Here is a 10,727-nt window from a genome sequence, read left to right as displayed (position 1 = left end):
CGCGCATCGAGCTTTGGCTAAGGATATGCATATATGCAAGGAAAGGAAAAAGAAACGGATAGATTTATATAGATAGACGGTAATTATTTCGATCTGACTCGAACTCGAGAGGATTAACGATAAGAAAAATATGTTTCATAGACGCGACCGAGTTTCGTTTCGGACGAAATGATCGCAACGGCAGCTAGCGTGGTGAATGCTTGTCAAACGCAAACAGGGGTGGCGACAGGTAGGACCGTCGAGTAGCGATCGAATGACGCGTCGTTTAATTAATAAATAAATTAGTCTAATTTGGTTTGTTGCCTGTTTCAGTGGATATAGAGGCAGTGAGGAATGGTCAGTGGCCCGAAACACGTCAATTGAAGGTAATAATACATTGGTAAAGTTGGCAAGTCGGTGTGTCGCGGTATGTCCGCGGTTTTGGGCAACTTATTCAGCGGAAAAGAAAGAAGCGCTCTCTATTTGGTTCGCAGTGTTACATGTACTGTTTGTGGGAACAATTCGGGCTAGTCGATGACAAGAGAGAACTCAGCTTGAACGGCATGCTCACGTTTTTCCAAAGAATACCAGCTTACAGGGCAGAGGTACAGAAAGCGATCAGCGAGTGCAAGGGGATCGGTAAATATTTGGGTATCTATATTCTATTTGTTATATTTTTCGTCTTAACGATCGATCGAAACCTCTCGATCGAAACCTCTCTTTGTTCCTTCCTGTACATTCATTTCCTAAAACCATCACTTATGTGAAACAACAACACTCCATCAGTTTTATCTCGATGGCATACGATTAATCGGATCCTGCACGGTCATTTCGGTCGTTAATCGATCGTTCTTTTAGCTAAAGGTGACAATTGCGAGTACGCGTACAGGTTTAACAAATGTTACGCGGAATCATCTCCGCGGGTGAGTACACAATTCTGATTCAACGAACGACAGTCTCGTTTATCGTTTTGATCTTGTCAGCCATTTGTTTGCGCCTGTGTTTCAGACCTACTATCTGTTTTAACCGAGTTTCATTCGAATCGAAGAAGAGACGAGATCGGAAGGAAGCGATGCAACTATCTCATCGAACGAATCGAAGCTGGCGTTGAATTGTGTTTCGCCTTATCACGTAACAGAATCGTTACCCATTGAAACGAGTAGACGGCTTTCTGTACGAAACGTTAATAAAAGAAAGAGACATTAGTCTATCGCGTTACTTTTGTCTTACAGTTTCCACCACATCAACGTTTCCGACTCTGTTCCCTATCCGTCCGCCTCGGTTATATATCGCTGAAACCTGGTGTCGAGACCTGGATACGAAACTGGTGTGATCGTTCAAACTATCCAGTTGATCGCGACTTCCGATGCTCGGACGATCCAATTGCCAATTGAGGTCGCGATTAAATGCGCGCGATACGAATGAAAGGAATGGCCTGCGAACGAAATACGCTTCGTTCGAGTAACGCGTATTGTCGTGACGCATTTTCTTTTTCGAATCGAAACAACATCCGATGATCTTGCTATCCGTAAGATGTTGCCTTAAGACAACATGCATCGTTTCCCTTATATAGAAAATGGTCAGTTTGTTCGTGCAATCTCGAGGTCTATTCGTTGCACAGCAGGAAGTAATTAAAGTAGCTAGGAACATGCTCGATCGCACGAAATTCGAACATTAATTGAACGTTTTGCGTTAGCCTGTATTTTACCGTCCGCTGGCTACGAGTTCGATAATTGTGCCTTTCTTGCAATTTACACGGCTGTATTTACGCTAAATGTCTATTGTTGTTGGGGCTTAACTTCTCCTTTAGCGTTTAGACGCTATCATTAGATAAACATCCGACGAAGAAGGCGGCGTGTTTGTTTGCCGAGTAAAATCAAATAATTGTACGGCGTATGAATCCGAAATTACGCCAACCGATCCTTTTAGCCGGTCGCGGTGATAAGTGGACGTCTATAAATGGTACGAATTCGTAGCGCCGGTATAGAGTTGACTCTGGTGTCTTCGACGTTCCTGACGTGCGTGGTCGAGTTTGTAATATTTTCATCGACGGCAACGAATTACCGGAGAAATGAGAGCCGCGGCAGTTTGCATGTCTCTGATTTGTCTTCTAACGTTGCAATTCGTTCTCGTCCACGGAGGTACCATATCCGTAAGTATCGTAATAGGTATCTCGATTCGCTATTTTTTTTACATTCTTAATGGAAATAACCCGAATGTTCTACGAACAAGTCGGATCCCGACGACTTCAGGAGAATGACATCCGTACATAGAAAGAAGTGTATCGCCGAAAGTAAGACGACGCTTGGTAAGTTGGCGAAATGCGTAGCTACACTTTCCACGGATCCATTGTTTTTCTATGTCGTTTCTCTTCGTCGTTTAAATCTAACGACGACTTTCTTTTACAGAGGCCATCGAAGGTACGGAATACGGGGAATTTCCTGAAGATGAGAATCTGAAGTGTTACTTTAAATGCGTTCTGGAAAAGTTTAACATGGTAAAGTTCGATTTTGCTGCATTGTATTTCTTAGCTAGACCATGATATCGCGTTTCCTATAAAACAGTCGTTGTCGTTTTGCATAGTACAGATAGACAAGAATGGTAAAATAAGATACAACATACTGAAACAAGTAATTCCAAATGTTTACAAAGAAATAGGTAATGAAATGGTCGATAGTTGCAAGGACGTCGGTAAGTATTCCATCGATTGTAACGACCGCGAGTTTATCCGTTATAGATCTATTATTTTGATAATTATCTTTTTTAGACGCAGAAGATAAATGCGAAAAAACTTTCATGTTTATGAAATGCATGTACAACGTCAATCCTATAGTAAGTACGCCAAGATAGCGCAAGTTATTTTCATGAAAAAGCTTTTTATCTTTTGTTTTCTAGGCGTTTATTGCTCCGTGATCGCCATAGAAGTACGATGATATCGTTTGGACAATCGTTATTGTACCGAAACGTAGCAAAGTAAAATTACGTTTATTATATCGGCATAATAAAAATATAATTATCTATGAAAGTGACATATATGACTTCAGAAACGCAGTAACGAACATTTCATGTTGAAAGTCGGCGTATGCATTTACGGCGCCAAGTATTCCGATAAAGCGGTATTCGCTAAATCGATCCACGCACATAATGTACACAGTACATATAAAATGCAACGAGATCGATCATCGATCGACAAGAGATCGTATCGCGTTCGCCTTAATCGAGCGCATTAATCATCGTAACGCTACTGAAAATATCGCGGAACGATCGAAAAATCGCTAATAATTACGCCTTGCGTGGTTTGGTTTTCCTTTTGTTAATATTCATTATTTGTTCGACTATGATATCGTCCGCTCTCGGATCGACAGGAACAGCTTGTATCGGGCTTCTCGAGATCGGCGCCGGTTTTGGCCACCTTTCGATTAAAGCGTTCAGCCACAACCATAATTTTTCCCGATTGAAAAACGCCACTGCGATAAACATGATAAAAGGTAACGCGACTACGGACGTTTGATTCATATCACTATGATCGACCTTACGTTCCGCGTTGAATGTTAATTTTACATACTTGAACGATGAATTCGCCTCGAAATAAAAGGGTATGGTTCTATACTTGTGTAACGCATGAGACAATGAAGATTCTAATTGCACAAAGTACTTTTTACCGTCTGCCTGCAACGGAGGCAAATGGACCAGGAAACCAGCATTGTAAGCGCTACCGACCTTGCTCAACTGCTGAGTATTTAATCTTGACGTGTGTATCGGAGAATCGGGTGTATCTTCCCTGCATAGTTTTACCTTCAATGTACGATAGTGTTCTGGTTGCATCGACAGGACGTGTACCGAGACGTCGGTACGCGCTATAGGATGAAACGCAACCAATCGAAGACCTCGAATGTCCGACGAAGTTTGTATCGACGTTGAGGTGGGACTGGTACGTTGAATGTGCGCGTTAACTTCGGCGTTCGGTTTCAGACGGAATGCGTAGGTACACTGTACGAAAGAAAGGACGACAAGTTGCTTTCAAAGTTGTTGTTGAAACTCTTTTGAAACGACGAATCCCTTGATCGTGACAAAAACGTAAAAAGCGAATAAATTTAAATTACAAGCAGAGATTTCGCTTACCGCTGGCTGAAGCCCCCGGATTCGAAAGCTACCGTTCTCCTCCGTGGTCGCCTCTTCTTGAAGGTTATCACAGTCTCCTTGGCCCTGAACTTCGACTAGCAACCCGGCTTCAGGTTCACCATTTAGCGATGTCACGGAACCGTACGCGCTAAACGCGACCTTTTTCCCGTATAGATTTATCTTTACCGTGGCACCTTCAACGACTTTGATCATTTTCGATGGAGGATCGAAACGGTATTCCTTCATCATGGGTCTCAAATAGTATTCGCCAGGGGACAAAGAATTGAAGATTAATTTCCCATTCTCGCCGGTAATGCTGTTCTTTCGATAACTTTGTTCACCAGACAATGACAACAGGACACCCTATATATCGCAATAATCAAACCCAACTCCATAATTTGCTATCGAGTTTAGTCGCCCCAGACTCGTACGTACCTGTAGAGAAACATTGTCAGCTTGATCGGAAACCTGTACTATGATTTCAGCCAATTTGTGAGCTGCAAATACTCCGTTGGAATCAGGCCCAGTGATCACAAATCCTTCTTTCTCCGCAGTAACGCTGGATAAACAAACAGCGAAGAATTATAAACGAATGAATTAGAAAAAACATATGGAATGAAGCGTGCGCACCTGTATTCTACTTTCCCATCCAAAGGACCGATACTGTACGTTCCATCTTCTTGTGTGTCCAGCGTGTGTATAGGTACAGCTTTGTCATTACCAAATATTTTCACGGTAACTCCTTCCAGTGGTGGATTGATTCTACCAGCAATTATCTGTACGATACGCAGCAAGGTGCAAATGATAACACGTACCCCGATCGTGACGAGGAATTTGAGCGAACGCATTTGAGCACTTTAAGCGAACGATTACAGCACTCACCTTCCCTAAGTCGCCCACGAACGTAGCAATATCGTCTTGGCAATCGTTCACACCTAATACCTTCAGTGATGCCGGACTGAATAGAAGGATGTTTGATAACGGTGTTATTGTGTAAATGTTATCTGTTTTTGCCTTAAATTCGAATTCATATTTATACAAATCTTCGTGACGCGTTGATTTCAATGGACCAAGCCTATGTAATAGAAATGACGCAAACATTAACATTAAGTCAGATGTGAAATGTGAAGATACAATAAAGTTGTATAAAAATACGGTACGTGTTCGCTTACATTATAACCTCGCCCGCTGCATTCTCGATTTTTACTTTAATTCCATCTAATGCGGATCGACTTAAAATGTTTCCTATATGACTATGCTCCGTCGAATGTAATAAAATAGGCGAAACAGTGTTCGTATCCCATGTGTGAGACGATTTCTCATAAACGTGGCAACTCTTTGGCGTAAATGTATACATTCCAGGTTCTGATACGCAATGCTTTGTGCTTCCTTTGTTCAGAGCTAACGTTAATTTTTTCAATTCATCTGCTTTCGAATATTCAACCGTGGTGTCGTGAGAAGATATGAAAGTAGCAGAAAATCCAGTTTGTTCGAAGGGCGGTAATTCAGATCGTTCTGAAGTTACAGAAATTCTGTAACTGGGATTCGCCCAACAAAAAACATCATTGTCTATTAACACCTCGTAATGGCCGGGTAATACGTCCGTAAATTGGTATTGGCCAGCTGCATGATCAAAGGAAACTTTACAGACAAAACGGTAGTATCGAGTGGATCAATGGACCCGATATGACCACGACAATAAGAACGCGTTGTAATATTGTTCTATAGTGTCCCGTATCGTTGAAGTGTGAAATGAAATTTATTTTTTTATTTCAACGCATGCTTATTGTCGCAGAATTTCCAAAAGCAAGAAATCAACCATCAGATAGGTATAAGGTAAAACAAAATCTAACCTTTTGTTTGAATTGTTTTTATCGTGATACCGTCCAGTACCTTCAACGTTACGGATGCTTGACTGCAATCGGTTTCTGGTAAACACTTTACCGTTCCTGTTAACGTAGCTTTTAATTGTAAGAAGTTAATGTTGCCCACCGGTCGGGACGACACGTAGATGGTTTGTTGCAGTGGGAAAAATCTGAAAACATATCAATGTCAAGAGATATCGAGAAAGTTGAATAAAAAGGCAAAAAGCCAACGACAATGAACTTACTGTAGACCTTTAGCTCTCTCTTCCGCACTTACAATAACGCTTAATTGATACGTATCAGGAGTGAGATAGGCGGAAAATTCACCTGTTATTGTATCTATCCCAATTTCTTTGGTAAACGTGGTAGCCGTATTCTGGATGGAAACTTTTCGATGATCTAAACCTCCCTCTGCCGATAAAGTAACTTTGCCACGAACTTTATACGCTGCTGGTATCAAAACGGGAAGTTCCGGAGAATTGGGAGAGATCTTGACCGATTTGTCATTGAACAGTAAGTCCTCTGAGCGTTATAGGAAGTGAAACGCAAGATAAATAACTGAAACTCGCATTTTCCGCAGAAAAAGGCAATAATTGAGATTAAACTTGGCGTACCGCTTTCAGCTTTCAGAATATATTGACCGGCTTTTATATTATCCAATACATATTTTCCGTGTTCATTCGTTATAGCGATTTGCTTTTGAGAAAGTAAAACTTTCGCTCCTGGCAAAGGATCTCCATTGATAGCGGTACGGACGATACCATTTACCGTAAAACCGGTAACTTTAAATCCTTGACGTAATAGGACGCTGCTGTGATTCACTTTGAACGATAATTCAGGCGGTTGAACATCAAATTTAGTTTGAGCACCGATATAATACGGAACAAGTTTATATTCGCCAGGTGATAAACTTGGAAACAAGAATTTACCACTTTTATCCGACGCAACATGACAAAGTGGCTTTCTAGATTCGAGATCTTTACTTATAGGTGTCGTTGCGCAATTTCTAGCTACACCGTTCTAAGCAAACGCAAGACAAATAGATCAAATTTTGTTAATTTTGCAAGGTGCACAGGAAAAATATCAGAAAGAAAAATATAAGAAACTCTTACTCCAAACAATACAAATGTTACGCCGCTAACCGCTTCTTCTTCGCTGGTAACTCGACCGCTCACGTCGTATCCATAAATTACCAGACTACCATCGGGAAGTTCTGTGTTGCCTTCTCGTACTGTTACTTTCACAGTATTTACTTTCAACATCCATCTAAAGAATAAAGTAACACAATGTGACGTGTCTCGTAACACAATTAAGTCAAACCTGATGATACTCACACGGGATGAGACGCAACAAGTACATATTGTCCAGGTTGTACGGGGGTAAAATAAAATATACCACCTTCCATGGTAACCGTTGTACCAACAGGAACTTGCTTGTTGCTTTCTTTATACAATGATACTGTAACACCTTTAGGACCAGAATCCGATCCTAAACTGGTAACCTAAATCGTATTACATTTCTTAACGATACTGCCAATAATTCATAGAATAATTTTCATCGCTCCATATATATATATATTAGATTTTGTATAAAATGTATTTCACACGGATAGTTTACCTTGCCCGTGATACCAAAACCTTTGAAGGTAAAATTAATATCTTTGCCTTCACTGCAGGCATCTGTAGTTCCATCTACGACCAACAAAATTTCTGTAGGTTCGAAACTCCATCCTCTAGGTGGATCCACCTAAATATATATAAACAGAAAACTAATATTCAAAACTAGATACAATGGCTTTAATTAATTTCTTTAATTAATATACATTAAACAACAGGTTATTATGAAGTTTTCTTATATTGTTTCTTATTACCTTCAAAACGTATTCCCCTTTATCGTATAAAGGAAGGAAATAATATCCATTGTTAGGGGCACACTCTGTAGAATCTTTGAGGCTACCAGATTTTGTATATCTAAATAGATTGAAAGTTTAAGTGATTATCTGTCGTAATTTGTGTTGTAATTTGATTCGGTCAGGAACTGCTCGATAAACTACTCACAACTTTATTTGTACTTTAGCAAAATCGATATCGGCGTGACTTTTCAAAAATCCACCACAACCTAAAATATCTTCTGCATTCGAATACGTGGTTAGGATATAAAAACAAACTGCAGAAAGAAAAGTTGTTCGTCTCATGCTTATTTCTTTCGTCCGCTATTCATAAATATCCAGGCTATGAATAACGTGATCACTGCAACGATTTTGTACGAGACCCGATTAGACCATTTCCAAAGCACTAACTCGTGTAATAATAAATGTACACTGAATAAATGTACGATTATAGATGAAAAACTAAATTGTAGAATATTTGTTAAATCATTTTCTACATTACCAACGGGTATTGTACTCATGCGCACATACACGATTCAAAAATTATACTTTAACTATTTACGATGCGTTTATAATACTTGGTTTAAAAGTAGCTCTCGATTGACAGTATAGTATAACGCGAGACAATTTGTGTAGAAGCGTCCATGTGTTGTTACTTGTGCAATTAATTGTATGGAGAGAAATATCGTTTGTACATTTACGAATCATTCGTTTGTAACATAACCTCAATAAGGTTATATTATTTTAACAAATATACGTATACGTATAATAATATAGGAAACATCAAGGCACGTGTGGAACTGTCGTAAAAGGGAGACAGCTAGATCTTATCAGAATGGTAAAGATAGCATTTCAGATAAAAGCTACGTTAGAAAATATAGAGGAACTGAAGCCATCGGGAACAGAATTTAGATGGTACCTCAAATTTACTTGCTGCAATTGTGGCGAAGTATCAGAAAAATGGAATTATGTATCTTTGAGCGAGTCCATTCCAAGTCAAAGAGGAAACTCAGTGAATCACTTTGCGAGCAAATGCAAACTTTGTTCTCGCGAAAATTCCATGAGCATCTTGGAGGATTCCATCAAATCGTTTCTCGCGAACGATCAGGAGAAATTCCAAACGATAGCGATATTCGATTGTCGGGGCCTCGAACCTAGTGATTTCTCAGCAAGAGAAGGATGGACTGCCAAAGCCGTAAACGATGGAAAAGTATTTACAGATATAGATTTAAGCGAAGGAGAGTGGGCTGATTATTGCGACAAGATCAAAGAACCTGTTGGAATTTATGAAATAGAACACAGATTTGAAAGAATGAAATAATAAGTTTTACGTGCTTGTTGTTACTGCAATCGATTCACACATAATGGGATACTCTACGAAAAGTAGAAATACTTTGAATTCAATATAAATTTTACAAAAATAGAGGCGATAGATTCTCTTTTAGCTTTGTGTCTTTTCCTCGTTTGCTCATCTTTTCACTACTAAGCTGATACTCTACTTTAATGGTATTCTGTTAAACAATTTGTTTCAATGTACATACATGTGTAATCTGCGCATATATTGTGCATACATATATTTAAATACTTATGTAAGCAGAGACATTCAAAGGTGCCTATATCGATTTGAAATTTGTAATTTTCTAATCTAGATAATAAAAAGCTATTTGTTTGTTGCCATCGAAAACGTAGAATATGATTTACACGTTCTTGCACATTCATGTATACACAAATCTACTATGATATAATAAATACATATTTATAATACGAACAGGATAGATACTTACTATTGCTACTACTATAAGCTAGGCAAAGAAAAAGTAAGACGATCTGCCGCAATTAGCGACATCGTTAAATCGTGTAGGAAAGAATACCAAGGTAAACGAATGCACATTTCCAACGACGTAATATAATTTATTCATAATCATATAAAAAAAGACCATTTAACCTCGTAAATGGTTTAGTACAGAGGAAATTTGCAACAATAATTTTATAACTCTTCCAAGTTGATTGAAAATTGCCGATTATACCCTGCACCTGAATAACCGGGTGACTAGCATTGCGCGTTAGCAGGGGGGAGGTTGAAAATTTTATTCGTTAACCAATCAACAAGCCATAGAAGAGTTTGAACAAGACTAGTCAGCTATGCGATTAGAACTCGTTCTTTAGTGCGTACTTACCTTCGGAATGTTTCGGTCTACTTAATTAGTTAAGGTAATGAAAACCATAAAGACGATGACGATGATACTGCTAAACAATAATAATAGTACTAGTAATAGTAACGATAATGACGAATGACGATGACGATGATGGTGATAATAGTAATATAAAGTTGTCATACTAAACAACGATATTCAGTTAGGAAATTTTCGTAGTAACGTATCAGCATATACTTGACATATCACGTTTACGCTAATTCAGACCGGAACGAGCTTCCCCGCGTAAGAAAATTATAGTCATAATAATAATGGCAATGATGATAATAACGATGACGATGTTGATGATGGCAATGATGATAATAACGATGATGACGATGTTGACGATGGCAATGATGATAACGATATTCGTTTACTTGTATAAGGTAAAAATAAAGTAGAAATTAAATCTTCTCGAACGAAAAATTAAACATATATACATATATGTGTGTATATGTATACGAGTGTATAGATACACACGTATAGGGTATAAAAGTTGCGAATGAATTGACCTGAGCCAACCGTGATTCACTGTGAAATTAATAGGTATTTCACGTGTTACGGCGTTAACTTTAAAACTGGCTAAGAAAGTTGCAATCACAGTGCCCAACGAAACGGGCAAAATAAATCACAAGAGAGGATCAAAAAAGAGAGAAAAAAAAAAAAAAAAAAACGAAATTA

The 10,727-nt window shown here is 38.9% G+C and overlaps 4 protein-coding genes across 11 annotated transcripts in view; 3 read left to right on the top strand and 1 right to left on the bottom strand.

Moving 5' to 3' along the window:
- LOC100743161 (general odorant-binding protein 69a) overlaps positions 1 to 1,184 on the top strand; it is a 2,144-nt gene extending 960 nt beyond the window's left edge. Inside the window, exons 2-6 of one of the 3 annotated variants that reach the window (XM_033323674.1) lie at positions 142 to 229; positions 313 to 365; positions 474 to 618; positions 838 to 902; positions 988 to 1,184. In XM_033323674.1, coding sequence (XP_033179565.1) covers positions 142 to 229; positions 313 to 365; positions 474 to 618; positions 838 to 902; positions 988 to 1,005 — 369 coding nt within the window. In that variant the 3' untranslated portion in view covers positions 1,006 to 1,184. The other 2 variants (XM_003493426.4, XM_033323675.1) reach the window with 2 other exon arrangements.
- A 173-nt stretch (positions 1,185 to 1,357) lies between these two features.
- LOC100744949 (general odorant-binding protein 83a-like) lies at positions 1,358 to 3,004 on the top strand. Of its 4 annotated transcripts, XM_003493441.4 has the most exons (6): positions 1,358 to 2,131; positions 2,212 to 2,287; positions 2,388 to 2,476; positions 2,568 to 2,670; positions 2,747 to 2,811; positions 2,875 to 3,002. In XM_003493441.4, the coding sequence occupies exons 1-6, from the start codon at positions 2,051 to 2,053 to the stop codon at positions 2,890 to 2,892; spliced, it is 432 nt and encodes a 143-aa protein (XP_003493489.1). In that variant the 5' UTR covers positions 1,358 to 2,050; the 3' UTR covers positions 2,893 to 3,002. The 4 variants fall into 4 exon arrangements, 3 of the variants coding, with proteins under 3 accessions (XP_003493489.1, XP_033179568.1, XP_033179567.1); XR_002947640.2 differs by having other exon boundaries at positions 2,568 to 2,811; XM_033323677.1 differs by lacking the exon at positions 2,747 to 2,811 and having other exon boundaries at positions 2,875 to 3,004.
- LOC100742958 overlaps positions 2,332 to 10,727 on the bottom strand; it is a 13,595-nt gene continuing 5,199 nt past the window's right edge. Inside the window, exons 9-21 of one of the 3 annotated variants that reach the window (XM_033323662.1) lie at positions 7,837 to 7,936; positions 7,584 to 7,712; positions 7,301 to 7,467; positions 7,079 to 7,232; positions 6,581 to 6,986; positions 6,212 to 6,488; positions 5,955 to 6,136; positions 5,274 to 5,742; positions 4,984 to 5,176; positions 4,732 to 4,877; positions 4,537 to 4,660; positions 4,102 to 4,464; positions 2,332 to 3,969 (exon numbers count right to left, since the gene is read on the bottom strand). In XM_033323662.1, coding sequence (XP_033179553.1) covers positions 3,262 to 3,969; positions 4,102 to 4,464; positions 4,537 to 4,660; positions 4,732 to 4,877; positions 4,984 to 5,176; positions 5,274 to 5,742; positions 5,955 to 6,136; positions 6,212 to 6,488; positions 6,581 to 6,986; positions 7,079 to 7,232; positions 7,301 to 7,467; positions 7,584 to 7,712; positions 7,837 to 7,936 — 3,418 coding nt within the window. In that variant the 3' untranslated portion in view covers positions 2,332 to 3,261. The remainder of the gene's footprint in view (positions 3,970 to 4,101; positions 4,465 to 4,536; positions 4,661 to 4,731; positions 4,878 to 4,983; positions 5,177 to 5,273; positions 5,743 to 5,954; positions 6,137 to 6,211; positions 6,489 to 6,580; positions 6,987 to 7,078; positions 7,233 to 7,300; positions 7,468 to 7,583; positions 7,713 to 7,836; positions 7,937 to 10,727) is intronic. The other 2 variants (XM_033323663.1, XM_033323664.1) reach the window with 2 other exon arrangements.
- LOC100743281 (CXXC motif containing zinc binding protein) lies at positions 8,346 to 9,274 on the top strand. The gene has a single exon (XM_033323673.1). It carries the CDS (start codon positions 8,690 to 8,692, stop codon positions 9,173 to 9,175), a length of 486 nt encoding a protein of 161 aa, XP_033179564.1. The 5' UTR covers positions 8,346 to 8,689; the 3' UTR covers positions 9,176 to 9,274.

The sequence above is a fragment of the Bombus impatiens genome, unplaced genomic scaffold (genome assembly GCF_000188095.3).
Source record: "Bombus impatiens unplaced genomic scaffold, BIMP_2.2 scf_1096, whole genome shotgun sequence".
Lineage (NCBI taxonomy): Eukaryota > Metazoa > Arthropoda > Insecta > Hymenoptera > Apidae > Bombus > Bombus impatiens.
This window is presented reverse-complemented; position numbering and strand designations above follow the sequence as displayed.

Excerpts from the sequence above, each read along its gene's own strand:
- LOC100743281 (XM_033323673.1), top strand. The coding sequence starts at position 8,690 with ATGGTAAAGATAGCATTTCAGATAAAAGCTACGTTAGAAAATATAGAG.
- LOC100744949 (XM_033323676.1), top strand. The coding sequence starts at position 2,051 with ATGAGAGCCGCGGCAGTTTGCATGTCTCTGATTTGTCTTCTAACGTTG. Across the intron at positions 2,132-2,211 it reads TCCACGGAGGTACCATATCC|TCGGATCCCGACGACTTCAG; the intron begins GTAAGTATCGTA and ends TCTACGAACAAG. Across the intron at positions 2,477-2,567 it reads TTCTGGAAAAGTTTAACATG|ATAGACAAGAATGGTAAAAT; the intron begins GTAAAGTTCGAT and ends TGCATAGTACAG.